General features: G+C 33.4%; 1 protein-coding gene across 1 annotated transcript in view; it reads left to right on the forward strand.

Annotated features, from left to right (window-relative positions):
• Window positions 1–23,301, forward strand: part of LOC135139502 (fibrillin-2) — a 175,968-nt gene extending 152,667 nt beyond the window's left edge. Inside the window, exons 5-10 of the mRNA XM_064069758.1 lie at window positions 5,883–6,215; window positions 15,739–15,975; window positions 16,085–16,194; window positions 22,258–22,374; window positions 22,430–22,513; window positions 22,574–23,301. Coding sequence (XP_063925828.1) covers window positions 5,883–6,215; window positions 15,739–15,975; window positions 16,085–16,194; window positions 22,258–22,374; window positions 22,430–22,513; window positions 22,574–23,110 — 1,418 coding nt within the window. The 3' untranslated portion in view covers window positions 23,111–23,301. The remainder of the gene's footprint in view (window positions 1–5,882; window positions 6,216–15,738; window positions 15,976–16,084; window positions 16,195–22,257; window positions 22,375–22,429; window positions 22,514–22,573) is intronic.
• Window positions 23,302–23,546: the final 245 nt, after the last annotated feature.

The following is a 23,546-nucleotide window of genomic DNA, read 5'->3' on the forward strand; positions in this document are numbered from 1 at the left end:
TGTTCGGATAATCGTGGGTTCGGATTATAGAGGTTATACTGTACTCCTATATTTTTTGCTTAGTTAACAAGTAGTTGTATAGTGTTAGAAATGTATTAAAACTAAACATGTATTCCAAGCTTAACGCAAAAAATCAAAGAAAAGGAAGATAGGTCTCTCATTTCCGTCTGTCTGTCCAGCTGTTTGTCGTCTGTGTCGATTTTAGATGTATGTTGGGAATATCGTGTAGATGCTAAAACGTTAATCAAAATTTGTGTCGTCATTTCCTCCGTACTCCTGTACTTGTGGTTTATGAATCCTCCTTGGATTTTTACTCTAGGCATCTAGATTTTCACAAAATTGTACCAAGGTCCACTAAAGTGCTCTAACGAGACCCTTCAACTATCCAATCACGGTCGAGTTTTCTACAAATGTTACATTCCATAGGTACTTAGGACTTCCTTCTGTTTAAAATTAATAATAATATATTAGCACTAAATACAATATCTATATCCCAGAATTGTTTGTAGATTTGGACCCTCAGCAGTTACTTTTGGCCTCATTTTTTCGATAAAGCTTTACATTTTTCAGAATCGCCCCATGAATATTAGGACAATTTTTACATTTTTTTTTTAAGTGAATTTAATATCGAATATTTCTATAACTTTTTGACACTCCTGAATCACAAACACACGCTATATTTTTCGAATCAGCAGGCAGACATGTATAGCTCATACTTTTTGTGGACACATTAATTTTTATTGGCGATTTTGAAAAAAATTGTAGTAAATTTCGAAAAAATGAAACTGACAAAGACTTTTGGATGTCGAAATATACAAAAGGATCTTTTTTATCGCTTAAAAATCTACAAAAAAAAATCTGAAATAGAGCTGAATCGAAAATATAGCGCAGTAATATTGCAGAACCAAATTTTTTGAATATTCAGTTTGAAAGTCAAATTTTAAAATTTCCATAATTTTCATTTCGGAAATTTTGACAAAATGGTGAGAATTTTTCAAGAAATTAACCAAAAACGACTTTAGACGTCGAAATCAATAAAAGAATCTCTTCAGAGAATTTTAGAAGGTGCTCAATAAAAGTCAAAATTTTGGCGAAGTTGTTCAAAGATCTAACAAAAATTATGAGATAGATTTCGACAGTTGACTCGGAAAACGTAACGTGTGGATCATCCCGACCAAGGTTACACGCAAATATGGAAAATGTCAGAAAAATCGCAACATTTTTGATAAAGACTTCTTTAGAACAATTCCGAAAAAACTGAATGTCCAAAAATAATGAAAAAAAGAAAGCGTTTGCTCAAAAATGACGTATCTATCAGGGGAAAATTCTCTCAAGACAATTTAATGACCGGTTTTCGAAATAATCGAGTTCAAAATTAAATTTTTAAAATATTCCAAAAATTGACATAATTACAATCATTATTGTGTTTATGAAAAAAAGGTAAAAATTGTCACTTATAATATCTCTAGTGCGTTGATTATTTCCGGAAATTTTTTCGAATGCATTTCAAAAACATACTCATTGTCTAGATCTACGCCCCTGAATTTTTTCAGAATTTTTAGAAAACTTTTGTAAAAGTGAAATTTTTTTCAAATTTATGCCAATTTTTGACATTTTCGTAACTTAACTAAACACATTTTCTTGTAGATTTCGAGCTCTAGAACATACTTCCGGCCTGGTTTCTTTGATAATTGCAACCGTTTTTACAGTATCGTCCGTTGAAATATCGAAATTTTTAGAAATTTTCAAAAACTCGCACTTCGTACCGATCTTTTCAAAAATGTTGCTCGGTGACCATCAACACGCTATATTTTTGGAATCAGCACATCGAGATCTCCGTCCCTGAATTTTTTCAGAATTTTTAGACAACTTTTTTAAAAGTGAAAATTTTCCAATGGTCCCCCCTTCTTCAATTTCGGCAAAATTTTTACATTTTCGAAACTAAACTAAAAGCAGTTTCTTGTAGTTTTCGAGCTCTAGAACTCACTTTCGGCCTCGTTTCTTTAATACCTCCAACCGTTTTTCCGGAACCGGCCGTTGAAATATCGAAATTTTTAAAAATTTTCAAAAATTCGCAGTTCGTTCTAATTCTTTGAAAAATATTGCTCCGTGACCGCCAACACTATATATTTTTGGACTCAGCATGTCGAGATCTACGTCCCTGAATTTTTTCAGAATTTTTAGACAACTTTTTTAAAAGTGAACATTTTCCAATGGTCCCCCCTTCTTCAAATTTCGGCAAAATTTTGATATTTTCGAAACTAAACTAAAAGCAGAGTCTTGTAGTTTTCGAGCTCTAGAACTCACTTTCGGCCTCGTTTCTTTAATACCTCCAACCGTTTTTCCGGAATCGTCCGTTGAAATATCGAAATTTTTAGAAATTTTCAAAAATTCTCATTTCATACCGATTCTTTCGAAAATGTTGCTCCGTAACCGCCAACACCATATATTTTTGGACTCAGCATGTCGAAATTTACGTCCCTGAATTTTTTTAGAATTTTTTGACAACTTTTTTGAAAGTGAAAATTTTCCAATGGTCCCCATTCTTCAAATTTCGGCAAAATTTTGACAATTTCGAAACTAAACTAAAAGCAGTTTCTTGTAGTTTTCGAGCTCTAGAACTCACTTTCGGCCTCGTTTCTTTAATACCTCCAACCGTTTTTCCGGAATCGGCAGCTGAAATATCGAAATTTTTAGAAATTTTCAAAAATTCGCATTTCGCACCGATTCATTCGAAAATGTTGGTCCTTGACCGCCAACACCACATATTTTTGGAATCAGCATGTCGAGATTTACGTCTCTGAATTTTTTAGAATTTTTTGACAACTTTTTTGAAAGTGAAAATTTTCCAATGGTCCCCCCTTCTTCAAATTTCGGCCAAATTTTGACATTTTGGAAACTAAACTGAAAGCAGTTTCTTGTAGTTTTCGAGCTCTAGAACTCACTTTCGGCCTCGTTTCTTTAATACCTCCAACCGTTTTTCCGGAATCGTCCGTTGAAATATCAAAATTTTTAGAAATTTTCAAAAATTCGCATTTCGCATCGATTCATTCAAGAATGTTGCTCCGGAACCGCCAACACCACATATTTTTGGAATCAGCATGTCGAGATTTACGTCTCTGAATTTTTTTAGAATTTTTTGACAACTTTTTTGAAAGTGAAAATTTTCCAATGGTCCCCATTCTTCAAATTTCGGCAAAATTTTGACAATTTCGAAACTAAACTAAAAGCAGTTTCTTGTAGTTTTCGAGCTCTAGAACTCACTTTCGGCCTCGTTTCTTTAATACCTCCAACCGTTTTTCCGGAATCGGCAGCTGAAATATCGAAATTTTTAGAAATTTTCAAAAATTCGCATTTCGCACCGATTCATTCGAAAATGTTGGTCCTTGACCGCCAACACCACATATCTTTGGAATCAGCATGTCGAGATTTACGTCTCTGAATTTTTTAGAATTTTTTGACAACTTTTTTGAAAGTGAAAATTTTCCAATGGTCCCCCCTTCTTCAAATTTCGGCCAAATTTTGACATTTTGGAAACTAAACTGAAAGCAGTTTCTTGTAGTTTTCGAGCTCTAGAACTCACTTTCGGCTTCGTTTCTTTAATACCTCCAACCGTTTTTCCGGAATCGTCCGTTGAAATATCAAAATTTTTAGAAATTTTCAAAAATTCGCATTTCGCATCGATTCATTCAAGAATGTTGCTCCGGAACCGCCAACACCACATATTTTTGGAATCAGCATGTCGAGATTTACGTCTCTGAATTTTTTTAGAATTTTTTGACAACTTTTTTGAAAGTGAAAATTTTCCAATGGTCCCCCCTTCTTCAAATTTCGGCCAAATTTTGACATTTTGGAAACTAAACTAAAAGCAGTTTCTTGTAGTTTTCGAGCTCTAGAACTCACTTTCGGCCTCGTTTCTTTAATATCTCCAATCGTTTTTCCAGAATCGGCCGTTGAAATATTGAAATTTTTAGAAATTTTCAAAAATTCGCATTTCGCACCGATTCATTCGAAAATGTTGCTCCGTGACCGCCAACACCATATATTTTTGAAATCAGCATGTCGAGATTTACGTCCCTGATTTTTTTTAGAATTTTTTGACAACTTTTATAAAAGTGAAAATTTTCCAATGGTCCCCCCTTCTTCAAATTTCGGTAAAATTTTGACAATTTCGAAACTAAACTAAAAGCAGTTTCTTGTAGCTTTCGAGCTCTAGAACTCACTTCCGGCCTTGTTTCTTTAACATCTCCAACCGTTTTTCCGGAATCGGCCGTTGAAATATCGAAATTTTTAGAAATTTTCAAAAATTCGCACTTCGTTCCGATTCTTTCGAAAATGTTGCTCGGTGACCATCAACACGCTATATTTTTGGAATCAGCATGTCGACATCTACGTAGTGGAACGAGGGGCTTGTTGTAACAGTTTTTAGGAAAACGAATATAATTTGGTATCTATTAGCTGTTTGACCATTATAAAAGCATCTATCGGTAGTCTAACTATTCCCCTATTGGACTGAACAGGCAAAAGGTCAAAATTGTTCATCTTCACTTCACACCAGGCATTTTCTTAAAAAAAGTGCATTGTTACAACTTGCCCCGTGGTTGGGGCTAGTTGTAACAGCCATCATACAGGTAGTACCAGTAAAAATAAAGTTGATGTTGATACATATTTAGATTTTATTTTTGAAAAATCAACACAACACTTCATTATATACAATTTTTTTTCAGTAAAACTGAAATAAACTTTTAGAAAAAGAGTTAACATTAAAAATTTGAGTGTTGTCTTCCTTTTTCTTAATATATCTGGAAAGCGATATATGGCATAGGTCAAAATTTTGGCTCGCTTTTCGTATGCTAGGTATGAGATTTGTAGAAGTGAATTTGGGATAAGTTGTAACATGTTACAACTTGCATCAAAGCTATTGTTACAACATGCCCCGTAGCACAATTTTCTACATTTAATTACATTTCGTCAAAATTATGTGGCTTAGCGTCAAAATGTGTAAGGAATATCAAAGCTGAGTAATTTTTGAGCTACATGCAAAACTAAAAGTTTTAAATTAATTAATAACTGATACGAAAAACCAAATTTTACTAAAGCAATATTTTACATTACTTGGCCAAAACGGGACACGTGCACACATCCACTTACTGCGCTGGCTCAAGGAACAGTGGTTGTGATGACATGATGTCTTATGGTGCAAGAATTAAATTCAGTAAAATACCTGACGTTAAAGAGTTTAAATTGTGGGTAAAAATTTAGTGTTACAACTTACCCCTGTTACAACAAGCCCCTAGTTCCCCTACCTAAATTTTTTCAGAATTTTTATACATATGTATATAACCCTTTCAACGAATTATGCGTTAATCTTGGAAAATTTGATACATTTTTAAAGCTTCTTTCAAATTTTTCAAAAAAAAGTACTTAAAGAACACTTTAAACACGCTGAAAATTTCCCACTTATTGAGTACCTTCATAATTTTGTTGATTCTATTCTTATCCTCGGCAATAATAATCCGAGACACTTAATAATTTTTTAACCTTGAGCAGTGATGGGTTTTAGATAACGATAATAAAAACAAATAGGTTGTCTGCATGTTAAGTAAGTATCTACTGTAAATTTTGAACGCCCTTTCGTAAACGAGAGAGAAAAAAATTGTAATCGAATCATGTTTGAAAATGTTTTAATCGGTGATTAAACCACACTGATAAAGGTCAAAAAATGACAATAACGTGAAAAAAGTATTTTTTTTTCTTAAAACTATTAACAAGTATTCAAGGAGAAAATAACAAAAAGCGAATTTTTCCAAAAATCTGACGGTACCTCACTTCAGTTTTACCACTCAAACCCCTAACACAAGTTTATTTTTCGTCCTTTTTAGATGGTTGCGGCAATTGCATGGCCCCCTGTGACGTTGGTGTACAATCTATCTGTCCCCAATGTCTCAGTATTTATAACCCATCGTATCCCCATACCTGTAGTCCTTGTCCTGGAGTGGATGTGCGTCAACCTTGTACCGCTACTCCTCCTTCTACCCCTTGTCCCCCGACGTCTCCCCCGGGATGTCTTCCCAACTGTCTCCCCACGTGTCTCCCTACCTGTATCATCACCACGTGTCCTTCCACGTGTCCTTCTGAGTGCCCTTGCCATTCACCCGGTGGTCCTGTGACTGTATATACGTGTAATTGTCAAAAGAAACGTAATGGTTTACAGGGTAAGCGTAAAAACATTACAATAATATCGTCATTTCAATTTTGAGAACTTTTGATATACGAAATGACATTAAAAATAGAACACCCAAACATTTTGTCGTCCAGATGTTCTATTTTCCGTGTGACTTATTACTATTAAGATATGTTTTTATTTTTGCACACAGGTGACTACATTTAATTAAAATGTTATATTTTGGTAGTAAGATAATGAACATGACGTCATTTTAACCAATCGCATTGCGTGTTTTATAACGCGTAAATGCCGCTAAATTTAAATCTGGAAAGGACTTGAAAAGCTAAAATATTAGTTTCCACAAAACCAGGAAAATAATTAATTTCTCTTTTGTTTGTATCAACTAGTTATACAGGGTGTTTCACAGAAACAAAAATGTACTAAGATCACTGTGTGCAAACATAAAATAATGATTTAGATATTTAGACATTTAAAAGTTGTGTATTCCTTTAACTGTAGCGACCGATTGTTGTCAAATTTTAGATACTTTTTAGGAATATCGTGTAAATGATAAAACGCTAACTAAAATTTGCTTAATCATCCCAACCAACAATTTGATGTAGTAAATGTTATTTAAATTTTATAAATTTACACACTAATGCACTTGTGGTTTATGAATCCGTTTTGAATTTTATTCTAGGCATCCAAATAGTTATAACTTCCATACTACAACGAAATTTGTTTCTGATTTTAATAATGTGATGTACGGTTAAAGGAAACTGACAAAACTATATAAAAAGCAGCTAATTATAGGAATTATATAATACATATTAAACTACAAGTTGGCGGAATTTGTGTCTATTTTCAGTCAGCCTTTTGATGTATAATTTCGCTGGACATGGGATGATTTTTTTTTAATAATACACAACAGCAAAATAAAGTTTTATTAGATCTATATTAAAAAAATAAATAAATTGACATCTCCATATGAAAACATGAAATTCTCGGACACTCAGTAGCTTAATTTTGCACAAAAGTTGTAATTCACCTTGTCTTGACAAACGTGTAAAATAACAGAAGAATGTTTTAATTTATATTTATATACAGGGTGATTAAATGTGGAATTTGGCGGTTTTCTCATATTTTTTAAAAGAGACACCTGTATGTTTTCCAAACACATCTCTAAGTAAGTTTTTTTTAACACCAAATTCCAACAAATATGGTACCAATTGGACAAATTTATACTATTTGCTATAACATTTATTTTTTATTCCAGAAGAAAAAAAAATTGGAAACGGGTGGGTGGGCGGGGATAAGTTTAACTTTTCCTATAGAGTCTTTCATAAGCAAGAAATATTGGACAAATTTCAGTTTTAAAAAAGTTTTCTAAAAATTCTGAAAAAATTCAGGGCTATAGATCTGGACGTCCTGATTATAAACATAAAAAATAGGGTGTTTAGGGTCAGGGAGTAATATTACGATAATTCAAAGGGCGTTTATGGAAAAACGGTTGGAGTTATCGGAGAAATGAGACCGGACTACTCTTAATATTGTTTAGTTCTATCATAGCATGTTTTAGCCCCGCCCACCCACCCCTTGTTCATTTCAGCTATTACTCCTAATATTGTTCAGTTCTATCTTAACAAGTTTTAGCCCCGCCCACCCACCCCTTCTCCATTCCAGTTACTGCTTTTAATATTGTTCAGTTCTATCTTAGCTAATTTATTATTAGTAAATTTAGTCACTCTGAATAAACAAGTTTAAACCTCGTTGCAAATTAGTTGAACATTTTTACTATACAGAGCGTTTTGTTTTTATCACAAAATTTAGTTTTTTTTTTAATGAAACACCCTATATACTTTTACATATTTAGATTGACCTTTTCTTAGGCTATACAACCACGGTTTACTTTTGAAATTCCGATGCGACGTTGCCACGTTACTCCAGTTTTCTTGAAATTTTTCGGCAGTGGAAAGGTTTACAAAAAAAATCGAAATGGCGTTATTTTTAAAGCTTGACTTACAATATTTTATGGAACGATAAATAAACGTACTTGCTTTGTTGAGGTATTAACTAAATAAAGTTTTAATATACAGAGTGTTTATAAAAAATTCAAAAACTGCATCTCCCTGTATTTTACTACTATTGCTAAAAAAATCCAAGAAAATTGGAATAACGTGGCACCTTCGCATCGTAATTTTAAAAATTAACTATGGCTGTAAAGCCTAAGAAGAGATTTTTCAAAATATGTAAAAATATATAGGGTGTTTCATTTAAGTAAAGTAAGTTCTATTTTATACCTTAAAAACAGAACATTCGCCTAAAAAACTGAAGAGTGTTTTAATTTATATATATATATACAGGGTGATCAAATATGGACATTGCCAATTTTCTGAGTTTTCGTAAGTTTTTTTTTGTACCAATGTTTTTGTTTTTGTTTTTTTTAAATTTTGTGATAAATTTCAACAAACCTGATACCAATTCAAAAATATAACAAAAACTTATAACTGGTAAACTCAGTCACCCTGTATAAATAAGTTGTCAATCCTCGTATGGTATTTTCCTTTTTTCATAAAACCCTAAATATCAAAATACCAAGAGATTAATAAAAAATATCACCAAAGACGGCCATGGATTTTTAAAAGTTGTCTTTGATCGTGTTTTTATTGCTCTCTAGGTATATAATCAGTAGACAGCGGATTTCTGTCGGGCTACGTCACGATTTTAGTGGGGACGCGCTGCATCGCCGGGACTCAGTAGCGGGTGATAGGTAATCACTGAATTTAATTGTCACTTGATTCCATAAATACAATTAACGATTTATTAATCAAACGGCTAACTAAATGACAACTGGAATTAACAGCAGAGTGCAACGAAGCAGCGTTATTCTAATCTCAAATAAACGAAGTGCAGCCGGTAACTGCAATGAATTCCCATCCCGGACGAGCCGTACCGAGTTTGGCCTTGTCTAGCCCGACAGAAATCCGCTCTCTAATAATCAGAGACGTGAAAATATGCAAAACTTCTCTTAAATATACAGGGTGAGTTCTTTGGTGACCATACTCTAAAATATTTTTTTAACTATACAGAGCGTTCTGTTTTTAACACAATTTTTTTTTTTTTTAATGAAACACCCTATATACTTTTACATATTTATATTGACCTTTTCTTAGGCTTTACAACCACGGTTTACTTTTGAAATTCCGATGCGACGTTGCCACGTTACTCCAGTTTTCTTGAAATTTTTCGGCAGTGGAAAGGTTTACAAAAAAAATCGAAATGGCGTTATTTTTAAAGCTTGACTTACAATATTTTATGGAACGATAAATAAACGTACTTGCTTTGTTGAGGTATTAACTAAATAAAGTTTTAATATACAGAGTGTTTATAAAAAATTCAAAAACTGCAACTCCCTGTATTTTACTACTATTGCTAAAAAAATCCAAGAAAATTGGAATAACGTGGCACCTTCGCATCGTAATTTTAAAAATTAACTATGGCTGTAAAGCCTAAGAAGAGATTTTTCAAAATATGTAAAAATATATAGGGTGTTTCATTTAAGTAAAATAAGTTCTATTTTATACCTTAAAAACAGAACACTCGTCTAAAAAACTGAAGAGTGTTTTAATTTATATATGTATACAGGGTTATCAAATATGGACACTGCCAATTTTCTCAGTTTTCGTAAGTTTTCTTTTGTACCATTTTTTTTGTTTTTGTTTTTTAATTGTTGTAATAAATTTCAACAAATCTGATACCAATTCAAAAATATAACAAAAACTTATAACTGGTAAATTCAGTCACCCTGTATAAATAAGTTGTCAATCCCTCGTATAAACATGGTATTTCCCTTTTTTCATAAAACCCTAAATATCAAAATACCAAGAGATTAATCAAAAATACCACCAAAGACGGCCATGGATTTTTAAAAGTTTGTCTTTGATCGTGTTTTTATTGCTCTCTCGGTATATCATCAGAGACGTGAAAATATGCAAAACTTCTCTTAAATATACAGGGTGAGTTCTTTGGTGACGATACTCTAAAATATTTTTTAACTACACAGAGCGTTTTGTTTTTAACACAAAATTTAGTTTTTTTAAACGAAACACCCTATATACTTTTACATATTTATATTGACCTCTTCTTAGGCTTTACAACCACCGTTTACTTTTGAAATTCCGATGCGACGTTGCCACGTTATTCCAGTTTTCTTGAAATTTTTCGACGATGGCAGGGTTTATAAAAAAAATGAAATAGCGTTATTTTTAAAGCTTGACTTACAATATTTTGTGGAAGGATAAATAAACGTACTTGCTTTGTTGAGGTATTAACTAAATAAAATTTTAATACATATACAGAGTGTCTATAAAAAATTCAAAAACTGCAACTCGCTGTATTTTATTACTATATCTTACTCTAATTTTTTGTCCTCACTCTTCTATGTCGATGTGTTTCTTAATATAGTAAAAAATTGAAATAACTATTAACTTTAAATATAGAAAATACTCAGAAAAAAAGAAAGAGGACCAAAAATGGTATAAGATGCCTAAATAAAACATAGGGTGTTCTATGTAAACGAACTGAAGTATCGATTTTTGAAAATTGTATAGTTTAAGAATTTTTTATAAACACTCTGTATGTTAAAATTAAGTTGATACTGTAGTGGGCTCTGTAGTTTTGTAAAAAGACAATTGATTGTGATTTGACGTTCGAAATAAAATAATACTTTTTCTTGTATTTAAAAAAGTATATTTATTGAGTAATACTCGAGATTAAAATCAACAATTGGTGACCCCGACGTAGAAAATGAATCCAAACAATGATACCTCTGAAACGAATCCGACTGAAAACAAAACAGCATTCGTCGAAGCAGCAACACAAATAAAATTGCCGCAATTTTGGACTTGTTCTCCAGCGGCATGGTTTTTCCAAGCAGAAGCACAATTCAATCTGAAAAGAATAACCAGCGATGCTTCAAGATACGAACATGTTATCACAGCACTGCCTCAAGATATCGTCATATTAGTAGTGGACATTCTGCAAAAACCACCAACTGAAAATAAGTACGAAACTTTAAAGAAATCCTTGCTAGAAAGAACCGTTGACAGTGAAGAAAAACGCCTCACTCAAATCTTAAGCAACAACAACGAATTAGGTGACAGGAAACCATCTGAATTCTATAGACATTTAGAAATTCTCGCGGGAAACTCTGCTATGGTTGGAAAGGAGCTTTTACAGAACTTATGGATGAGAAAATTGCCTATAAACATAAATGTAGCCCTACTTGCTTCAGGAAAACAAGACATTACAGAATTATGCGCAATTGCAGATAAAATTTGGAACGTGACACATACAAGTTATATTTCAACTGTTTCAGACGTTTATAGCTCAAATTTAAGTTCGGCAGAGAATTATTTGGCTCGTTTGGAAAGTAAAATAGATGCATTAGAAAAAAAGTTCACCAGGACAAACATACGTAAGGATGACATTAATGACAGACAGTACAAACGAGAACGTAGTAAAAGTCCTCGTCGAAACTCAACCCGCAGTCAATTCAAGGAAAACGGCAAGTTCTGCTGGTATCATTTTACATTTGGTAAATATGCTCAAAAATGTATCAAACCATGCGAATTCCAGAATTTACAAGGTAATTCTTTAAACTAGTCAAGCCTGCGATTTCAACGGCGAATCGCAAGGTATTTCAAAATTCAAGCCGTTTATTTCTCAATGATAAAATTAATCATTTAAATTTTCTTATCGATACTGGTGCTGAATTGTCAGTTATTCCAAATTCGATTTTTGGTATATACAAGAAAGAGTCTAATTTTGACTTAGCAGCTGCAAATGGAACTAGGATAAATACATACGGCACAAAAGTCTTAAACATTGATTTTGGTTTAAGAAGGAAATTCACATTTCCTTTTATAATTGCGGCAGTTAACAGACCAATAGTCGGTGCAGACTTTCTTCAACAATTTGGACTTTTAGTAGACATCCAAAAGAAACAATTAATCGACACCTCAACAAACCTTTGTATTAGTGGAATAACAATCAAAGCGAACACACCTAGTCCACGAATTTTTCAAATTGAAACCGAATACACACACCTTTTTCGACAATTTCCAAATTTAAGTCGACAACCTGATTACAATGAGCCATTAAAACACAATGTAAAGCATCATATAGTAATAAATGGTAAGCCACCATTTTCTAAACCGAGAAGATTAGATGCCAAAAGACACACTATCGCTAAAAATGAATTCGAACACATGCTACAACTAGGAATATGTCGACCATCATCTTCAAACGTTAGTTCACCACTTCACATGGTTCCAAAGAAAGATTGCGACGACTGGAGACCATGTGGGGATTATCGTAGATTGAATGCTATAACAGTACCAGACCGTTACCCGATACCACACATACAAAATTTTAACAACCATCTCCATGGGAAGACTATATTTTCAAAAATTGATTTAGTTAGAGCGTACCATCAAGTGCCAGTGGCCCAGGAAGATATTCATTTAACAGCCATAACGACACCGTTTGGTTTGTTTGAGTTCACCAAAATGCCTTTCGGATTAAGAAACGCAGGGCAAACATTTCAAAGATTTATGGACGAAGTAGTAAGAGGGTTAGATTTTGTGTTTGTATATATCGATGACATCTTAGTTGCCAGTAAAAACAAAAGAGAACATTTAGAACACTTAAAAATTTTATTTCAACGCCTTTCAGACTATAACATCAATATAAAACCATCTAAATGCATTTTTGGAGTGCCTTCACTTACCTTTTTAGGTCATATCATAAACGAAAAGGGAATTTTTCCTGCCGAAGAAAAAGTTAGAGCAATTTCAGAATACCCTTCGCCAAAATCTATGAAACAGCTCCAACGTTTCATCGGGATGGTGAATTTTTACCATCGATTTATTCCCAATTTAGCAGAATCACTGAACCCATTGTACACACATTTGAATTGGCTAACGAAAAATAAAATTAGACATTTTTCATGGCCAAACAGCTGCAATAATGCTTTTATATTAATCAAAGAAAACTTAAAAGGTATATCACTCTTAGCACATCATAAGGAAGATTCAAAAATAAGTCTAACAGTCGATGCATCAAATACTACTGTAGCTTCAGCGCTGCAGCAGTTGAACAGAGGACATTGGGAACCCCTAGCTTTTTTTTCTAAAAAGCTTTCACCAACAGAAATAAGATACTCAACTTTTGACAGAGAACTTTTAGCAATTTATTTATCTATTAAACATTTTAGATATTTTTTAGAGGCTAGAGATTTCACAGTTTTCACAGATCACAAACCACTTCTTAACGCATTAACCTCAAAAAGCAGAAAAAAGTCCCAGACAAGCAAGACAATTAGATTTTATTGCTCAATTTACTTCAGACATTAAACACATCAAGGGCAAATGTAATGTTGTAGCCGACGCTTTATCACGTATTGAAATGGACGAAATATCAAAACCCAATGAATATGTTGACATAGAAGTATTAATTCAAGCTCAAAATGAAGATCCTGAATTACGAAACATGCTTAATAATCCACGATTAAATAGTAAATGCAAATTAACACCAATTCAAGTTTCCCAATCAGACAAAATAATTTGGTGCGAGACGTCATCGAATAATAATAATAGGCCTTATATACCTGCAGAGTATAGGAAACAAATATTTAATGCCCTGCATAATTTATCTCATCCTGGTATAAAAGCGTCTAAGAAATTAATTGCTTCAAAATATTTTTGGCCCAAAATGAGAACAGAAATTGCACAGTGGGCACGTTGTTGCGTCCCATGTCAAAAATCAAAAGTTTATAGGCACACTAAATCAAAATTCTCCGAATTCTTAACTCCAAATGAAAGATTTGAACACGTTCATATAGATATCGTAGGTCCACTACCACCTTCAAATGGATACACGTACATTCTTACTATTATAGACCGCTTTACACGATGGCCAGAGGCATATCCTCTCAAGGATATTACAGCCCTCACAGTAGCAAAAACATTTGTCAGAGAATACATATCACGTTTCGGAGTACCAGTAAAATTAACAACTGACCAAGGGAGACAATTTGAATCAAATCTCTTAAAAGATCTTGCAAAACTGTTAGGTTTTTCTAAAATTCACACTACACCATATCATCCTCAAGCCAATGGAATTTTAGAACGTTTCCACCGACAATTAAAAGCTTCTTTAAAAGCGCGACTAAATACAGAAAATTGGTATGAAGAATTACCTTTAGTTCTTCTTGGGCTACGCACAATAATAAAAGAGGACCTAAAATGTACTCCGGCAGAACTTGTATATGGTCAACCTTTGCGTATTCCTGGAGAAATTTTTGTGAAATCAGAATCTTTAGAGCCACATAGTTCTCATGAGTATTTGTTGAAATTACGAAAAATCATGTCCAATTTGATTCCAACTAATACTCGCACTAGTAAGCAGCATAACATTCATATGCCTAAAGATATTAATTCCTGTAATTTTGTTTTCTTGAGAGTGGACAGCGTCAAGACAGGCTTCCAAAGCCCCTACGAAGGACCATATAGAGTACTACATCGAAACGAAAAAACGTTTACCATAGAGAAACGTGATAAAGAATACACCGTTTCAATTGATAGGGTTAAACCAGCATATGTGGAGAAATTAGGAGATGAAGCATTTCCGATTACCAAGGCAGTTTCGTTCAAGACATAAATTTTTTTTTTAGGGGAGGGGGAGTATATGTAGTGGGCTCTGTAGTTTTGTAAAAAGACAATTGATTGTGATTTGACGTTCGAAATAAAATAATACTTTTTCTTGTATTTAAAAAAGTATATTTATTGAGTAATACTCGAGATTAAAATCAACAATACCAAAGCAAAGCGCGTACATTTATTTATCGCTCCATAAAATGTTTTAACGCAGATTTTAAAAATAATCCCACTCTAATATTTTTGCTAAAAAATTCCAAGAAAATTGAGGTCAATTAAAATATGTAGAAATATATCCGGCGTTTCATTTATTCAAAGTAAGGTGGACTTTATGTCTTAAAAACAGAACACTCAACTAAAAAACTGAAGAGTGTTTTAATTTATATATGTACTTATACAGGGTGATCCAATGTCATTTGCTTTTTTTTCAAGTATATCTTTTTTGTACCAATTTTTTTGTTTTTGTTTTTTTTACTGTTGTGATAAATTTCAACACACTTGGTACCAATTAAAAAATATGACAAAAACTTATAACTGGTAAATTCAGTCACCCTGTATAAATAAGTTGTCAATCCCTCGTATAAGCATGGTATTTCCCTTTTTTCATAAAGATCCTAAATGTCAGAATTTCGAGAGATTAATAAAAAAACGATCAAAGATAGCCACGGATTTTTGACAATTTGTCTTTAGTCATGTTTTTATTGCTCTCCCGGTATATAATTAAAGACTTAAAAATATGTAAAACGTCTTTTAAATATGTATGAAAATAAATTACAACAACTTTTTTTTTTCGAAAACCGTCGTTCCACTAACACAAAACCCGACAACTTTCTCACCCCTTGCGTGCACTTTCAGCAACTCCACCACCACAAAAACCATGCACACCACCCTGTATAAACGGAGGCACCTGCAGTCCCACCGAGCGATGCATCTGTCCTCCCGGATATACGGGCAAACAATGCGAAACAGACGTAGATGAGTGCAAACAAAAACCCTGCGACCACATATGCTACAACACCCCCGGGAGCTTCAAATGCCAATGCAAAGAGGATTTCCAATTACAGGACGACGGCCAAACCTGTCGCAAAGAAAGTGAGTACTTTTGTTAGAACAGCAAAGGGCTGACTTTGAAAGTTGACGCAAAACGAAACTAATAAAATTTTATTGAGAGTGAAATTAATTGTGTGTTTTTATTTTTTAGATGAAGAAGCATCAGAAACCAAGGATCTAGAAGCCAAAATAAACCTGAGTCAAAAAGAGCAAGAAATGAGGATGGACTGCATCAGCAAAAGACTGGTGAAGCTTGAAAAGGTACAGTAATGTAGGGAATTGTGTAATCGCGACCTGCGAGGTTGTAATAAGGTTTATAATCGCCGGCCTGCGCAATTTGCTAGTTTGACAGTTTTTCAAATATGGCGCCACACACGTGACCTATAACCTTCTTTGAGACATCCTGTATTCACTATTACCACCATGGGCGCCCATAGGGGGGGGCCAGGGGGGGCGATGGCCCCCCCTGAGATTCTGCGTCAATTTCCTTTTTATTTGTCAAAATTAAACTTCAGCACATTTGTAAGAGTAGGTACATGCCCTACACTTTCAGTTTTATTGCCACACAAACACAGGAATGTGACAAACTTAGACCATCTGGTTTTGAAGCCCTCTGTTCGGCCCAGATTTGCCTGGAAACATCATAAATCTATCCTTTTTAACCAGTACTGAATTATGGGTTGTTTCGTTATTTACTTTTTACAGTTATTACAACACAAGAGCAAACATTTTATTGCTTACGTCCAAAAATTCATTCCGTTTTCACTTTTATCTGTGGTGAAGTGACGTGTAAAGACGAACAGTTGTTAAACCGGCGTTTTGTTGACTATACTTTTTATTATTTATTTATTTATTTCAAAATACAAGCGTAAGTACTCTTGATTAAATGTCTGTTTAAATTTTAAATTTAATATTTTATTTAAAAACAAAGAAATATGGATATTTGAAATTTCTTCAAGAGAAAAATTACAAATACTGATGATGATACTTCAGCTAATAAGAAGTATAAAATAAGTGGTGTTATTTATTACTACTGATGGCGGGTTTTCAGAGTAGCCATCGATTTCGAGTGGAAATTTCGGTTGCTCCAGAACTGTTTCACCAGTGGGCGTGTGAACTACAACACAGATAGCATAGAAAATTATTTTGGCACTTTTATTCCATACCTGGATCATTTCATTCTTTCCTTAACGACATGATTTTGCGAAACAAAAGTGTCATCATACTCATTATTTTCCTTACATCCAAAGAATGTACATAACTTAAAACCAAGTTGCTTTAAAGGGTTGGGCGAATTTTACTCCACTGACAATTTATCAGACGAAATCCAAAATTGGCAGGATTTTGTAGAAATAAAAAAACTTGACAGTAGTATTTGAGAGAGGGAGAGAGTTAATGCCGAAGAAACATCTGTTGGTAGAGTAATTGACGATTTTTGCCAAGAAAAAAGAAATTAGCAATTTGCTTTTGATTAATTTTATATTTTTATAACTTTTTAATTTTAATATTTTACACTGTTTTGTTAATAATAAGAATAATGATGTTGTAGGGTTATTTGTGAGTAGATTTGATTAACGTAGTTGATGATTAAAATATATATTTATAATAGTAAAGATTTATATCATTATATTATTTATATATACAAGAACAGAGTATATTACAAAAATTTCAAGATGGCCCCCCCTGAGAAAGGTTTCTATGGGCGCCCATGATTACCACAAACACCGAAAAATAACACTAATTTATAACTTCCTACTCAATTTATCAAAAATGCGAGGACTTCGTCACTAGCAGTCTGAATCCACAAGGCTTCGACAACCAGAGTGGACTTCGTGGCCTTCGCAATCCTACCCGTAAGTCCAGTTCGTTCACCTTTCCTTAAAATTAATTTGAGGTAGATTCATTACAATCATAAGTAAACAATAACTCCGCAACACTTTCAACGTTAAACATAAAACGGGAGCAATAAAACCCAAATTAACTCAAACACAAATGCTTGGTTGCGGGTAAAGCGTGTTTACTCGAAATTAGGAAAGTTTAATTAATTTTTTTGTTGTTGTGCGAATGGAAATCTAACTGGTAGAGAATTCTCTCTCGTTGGCTAAAAAGGTCATTGATGTAAATATTTACAGGCTCTGTTGTTTCAAATTTCGTGTGAATGGCAAAGTCGCTAAGATTCTTGGTGTTGTTTCAAAGTTCTTTCTTAGTAAACGTGTAAGAATTAATACACAGATCTGGTTCGACAAGTATTTGTAAACAGTAGTTTCATAGTGCGGGTTCTGGAGCACTTTCTGGCGGGAAAATTTGAATTTCGCCTTACCTCCACCAAGATCGGCTTCCATCGTCGAGCATGCGCACGAGTTCAAATTTTCCCGCCAAAAAGTGGGCGGTTTTGAGCAAAAAGGGAAACTTTTTGGATTTAGCACCCATTATTTAACTTTAAGCCAAGCATTGTTTACTGATGACGTAATGATCACCTACCTCACGTTAATTAAGCTTAGCCTTAACTTTCCTCCTATGATTCCATTATCCAAACTTTTTTTAGCCTCTAGAAAAATTGAAGCATCTCTATGGTTAACAATTTGATAGAATGGTTTGCTTATGGTTTTTCCTGTCGAAAGGAAAGTTGCTTGACGACAATAATTAACTATTAGAGGAGATGACGGAAGCTTAATAAAAATCCATGACTTATTAAGGGCTTAATGTTCTTTAGAGGCTAGGATAAAGCCGATCCTCTTAACCCTGGACTGCAGAATTACAACAATTTTTTTTTTGAAAAGATGGTCCAAGGACATCAGTATAATCGGTAATGAATAGGTGATATTTAACATCCAAGAAGTCTAGGTGCCTTCATTGTACTGGACACACAGCTGCATCGAAATCCAGGTAGTAGTGGAAACGTGAGAGCCCAAAACAGTGCCAGTGCTATACAAATAAAAATACATATACACTTTCGATGATCCTTTACGTAAACTCCTGCACAAAGTGGAGTATAAAATTTAGTTAAAAGTATGTATATGTATGCTCACGTAATCACTAGTGAATAAGTTTAAGCTAAGAATACATAATAGATATACATATATCGATTAGCATTTTGATGTTTTATTTTATCACCAGTAAAAAAGTGTAAACTTGATGTTTCACAAAGGTGTTGACAAATAAGTTTAGAGAAAATCCTTCAAGTGACGGTAGTTATGTAGTGAGGCTTCTGGTTCACTTATAGCGGGAAAATTTGAATTTGGGTTCACTTTGACATAAATAATAAAAAAGTTTTTGTTTCACTAAGAATGTTAAATACAGGGTGAGTCACTAAGCACACGGTCCTCGATATTTCATTATAGATACACCAAAATTGTTTTCGACTATACAGAGTGTTTCGTTTACCACAAATTCTTTTTTAAATAGAGTAGCCTATATGTTTTTACATATTCTTATTAGCCTCTCCCCAGGCTCTATAACCATAGCTTTTGAAGTTTCGATGCAACATTGCCACCTTATTCCAATTTTTTTAACTTTTTTTTGCGATGCAGGGTTCACAAAAAAATCACAATAACGTTATTTTTAAAATCTGTGTTGCAATATTTGCAGTATACAAAATAATCAGAAAATAGTATAAAATGCAGAAATAAAATATAGGGTGTTCTATGTGAAAAAACTGAAATATCGAAGTTTCAGAATTGTATAGTTTTAGAATTTTTTATAAACACTCTGTATATTAAAATTTGATTTAGTTAATACCTCGACCAAGCGCGTACATTTATTTATCGCTCCACAAAATGTTATAACGGAGATTTTAAAAATAACCCTGCTCTAATTTTTTGTGAACCCTCCCCTGCTAAAAAATTCCAAGAAAATTGGAAAATCTGGCAACTCCGCATCGTAATTTAAAAAATTATATATGGTTGTAAAGCTTAAGAAGAGGTCAATCAAACTATGTAAGAATATATAGAGTCTTTCATTAAAAAAAGTAAGTTCTGTTATATGCCTTAAAAACCGAACACTCGTCTAAAAAATTGAAGTGTTTTAATTTATATATGTATACAAGGTGAATAAATTTGGAAACTGTAAATAATGTTTTCAGTTTTCTCATATTTTTTAAAAGAGACACCTGTATTTAGTAAGTAATTTTTTACTACCAATTATTATTATTATTTTTTGTTTTTAACTGTTGCGATAAATTTCAACAAATCTGGCACCAGTTCAAAAATATGTCAAAATTTATAATAGGTAGATTCAGTCACTCTGTATAAATCAGTTTAAAACTCGTTGCAAACTACGTATTAGCCTCTCCCTAGGCTCTATAACCATAGATTTTAAAATGTCAATGCAACGTTGCCACGTTATTCCAATTTTTTTGAACTTTTTTAGCAATGCAACGGTTCACAAAAAAATCACAATAACGTTATTTTTAAAATCTGTATTGCAATATTTGCAATAAAGAGGTACGCGGTTTAGTATGGTATCAAATAAATCAAATTTGAATATACAGAGCGTTTATAAAAATATTATAATTCTTAGATACCCATATTTTAGTTTTTTCATATAGGACACCCTGTTCCTTTATTTGTAGGTATATCTCTTAAAATAGTAAAAACTCAATGATAAAATACAGGATATTCTATTTGAAAAATAGTAGTAGTATGATTAATTTTTTTATAAACACTCTGTATATTAAAACTCAGTTTTATTTATACCACAATAAAGCACTCATTTTTATTTAACTCTCGACAAAATATTGTAACCCAAATATTAAAAATAACCCTGTCGCGATTTTTTGTACAACCTTATATTGCTAAAAAAATCATGGAATAATTTGACAATGTCGCTCGGAATTTCGAAAATAAACTATGATTATAAAGCGCACGAAAATATCAGTCAGAACATATAAAAGGATATAGAGTATTTCATTTGAAAAAACTAAGACGTGTAACGCCTTAAGACCAGAACACTCTGTATAGTTGAAAGTAATTTTAGTATAGTCTGAGAGTTTTTTTACTTTTAATAACCAAGGAGATATCGAGGAGCGTGCGCTTAGTGACACCCTGTCTGCACAAAACACACATGTCGATAGTACCCGAACTTAGTCGAACTTGGCCGTACTGACTCGATCTTGACCGAAGTGAGCCGATCAAGTGACCTTGCCGAAGTAAGCTCAAATTTGAATTTATCCGCCACAAGGGGCCGAGATCGAATTCAAATTTTTCCGCCAAAAAGTGGTCTAGAAGCCCCACTGTATATCTGCTAGTAAACAAGTCTTACACATTATAGACGAGGTTTTGGTATTAATGTTATCCATGTGAAAAATCGTATAATGTGTCCGAGTGTTTTATCCTTCTTTTTCGACTTTCTTCTTTTGAAAAATATCCTAAAAAATAATGGCCTGATGAAAAAATTAACGTCAGTTTTCTTTTAGACTTCTGTATTGTGTGGACACACTGTATATTATATTCCGCAGCCAATTTCATATTTTTGTATTGTAGTTTTTATTCGGCTATGCGATTCATATTGAAACATATTTCCTATTAAAGACGAATCTTTTAAATTTACTAATCAAAATTCAGCCATATTAGGTCTTCACAATAATTTTTTGGTTCGCTTAGAATTTTAAAGTATGAAATCTGCAACTTCGAAAATTATTCATTACAAAAAAGGACAAACACTAAAATGACTCCAGTCCATTCTACCTCGTAAACATTAGCCAGAAGAAAATTTAAATTCAAAACTTCTTCTTATTTTCTAATTACTTGTATTTTTACAAAAAATGCTCCATCTTTTCTTTTACATCTTCTTCAAAACATCACCATCATTGTCCTCTTCTTCAATTTTGATCTTAATTTTTACTGTCTTGCTTTGACCAGACCTAACCTGACCTGACCTGACTTGACCTGACTTGACCTGACCAAGCTTTCTTCACGTTCTCTCTTTCTTCTTGTTTTATATACATTTGTTTCGGTTATTATTGTACTTTCAAATGTTCTTTCCTTACTATATCTCTCAATTTTCCTTACTTCTTCCTTATTCGTCACCGACATAATTTTGTCTCTACCATACCAAAAGTTTTTGTCAGGCGAACTAAATTCAACTCCGAATTTTATTAGTAAATTGCGGTGTTGGTGACCATTTTACCTATTGATAAAATACTGCGCTGTGTAATGTTAACTGTCTATCATAGTGTAACCAGAACCCGTGTAAACCTGGACGCACAAAATCTCTTGTATTTTTGACAATTGCGCAGGCCAGTAACAGTGTCGACTTAGCAGGTCGTGATCCAAATCTCGTAAGTACAGGTTTGATCCAAATCAACTAACTTTATGACAATTTCAGATGATGCGGGAGCAAAAGGAAAACGGAGTCACTAAGACCGATCTCGATGGCATCTACTCAAATATTGATAAGATATCAGACGACCTAACTGCAATTAATATTAAATTAACTCAGATGGTAGTGCATAAAAATAGGTTTTAGTTACTTTAATACTTAAATTCCTCGATTGTAGGATTGTATTAATCGAGAATTAGATGACTTTAAGAAAAGCGTTCAATGTAACATGGGGCGAATTAACAGCAAACTGGGAGCTTTGGTAGCAAATACTTAGAATAGGTGTTAGTAGTTAAGATTAAAAAAAATCACTCAATTTTAGAACTCTGTCCAAGCAGAACTTGCTAAATTAAAATGTAACCTTAATCATGTTGCCCAGAGAAGCATGGATCTACAAAGGCAAATCGACGAATCATATTTAGTAGAAGAATCTTGTCCTCCTCTTCCCGAAAGCTGTCCTGTTCCTATTGAAGACTCCAGAATGAGTAAAGATAACAGAACGGGTTCCTTTGAACCTGTGGGGTATCCTGACGACCCTGAAGATGACGACTGCGGACTTCAAGATCTACGTACTGAATGTAAACGTGCGTCTAGTGAAATCAGAACGGTTCCGAGTTCTAGTGAGACTTCTTACCAACGACACAAGAGTCGCGAGCGTTCCTACGAGTCGTCAAGGAACCTGGGTTCTTCGAGTTTTTCTCGAGAACGTGGGGATGCACCTCCTTCTAGATCACGAAGAGGTTTTTCTGAGGCACATAGAAATAATTGTGATAGTAGATGTGAACCAAAAGTTTCCGATTCTCAACATACTTATGTGGTAGAGTACGACTCAAGTAATTTCCCCGAATGCCACCGGTAAACTAGAGTTAGTTGACCACCATAGAGTTCGTTGTTTAATTTGGTGCCAAGTGCACATCTGCTACCTGCCCCATTAAATATAAGTAGTCATTTTGTATAGTGATTCTGTGTATGTATATGTATATCGCATAGCCTGGTCCTTTGTCTTATGTATGTATATGTTAAGAATATAATAAAACGGATGTAAACCTATTGGTGTTTTATTTTCGACTTCAGTTTTCCAAATTTTTTTAATAACCTCACCTCAGTGTACCTCATCGTTCTTTGTTTTCGGTAGTGACACCAAAGAAGATTTTAAGGTAAGAATTACTGTTTCAGATGAGCACTAAAGTTACCAAATTTTGGTTTCTAGACTCTGGAAGATTTTGTCTAAGACTTCAGGTTTCTTCTTTCCTTTATCACACACTCGATACTATTTTGTCAACCCTCTATATCTT

This window comes from Zophobas morio, unplaced genomic scaffold (genome assembly GCF_036711695.1).
Source record: "Zophobas morio isolate AGI-343-1 ecotype UQ-CSIRO unplaced genomic scaffold, CSIRO_AGI_Zmor_V1 ptg000031l, whole genome shotgun sequence".
Lineage (NCBI taxonomy): Eukaryota > Metazoa > Arthropoda > Insecta > Coleoptera > Tenebrionidae > Zophobas > Zophobas morio.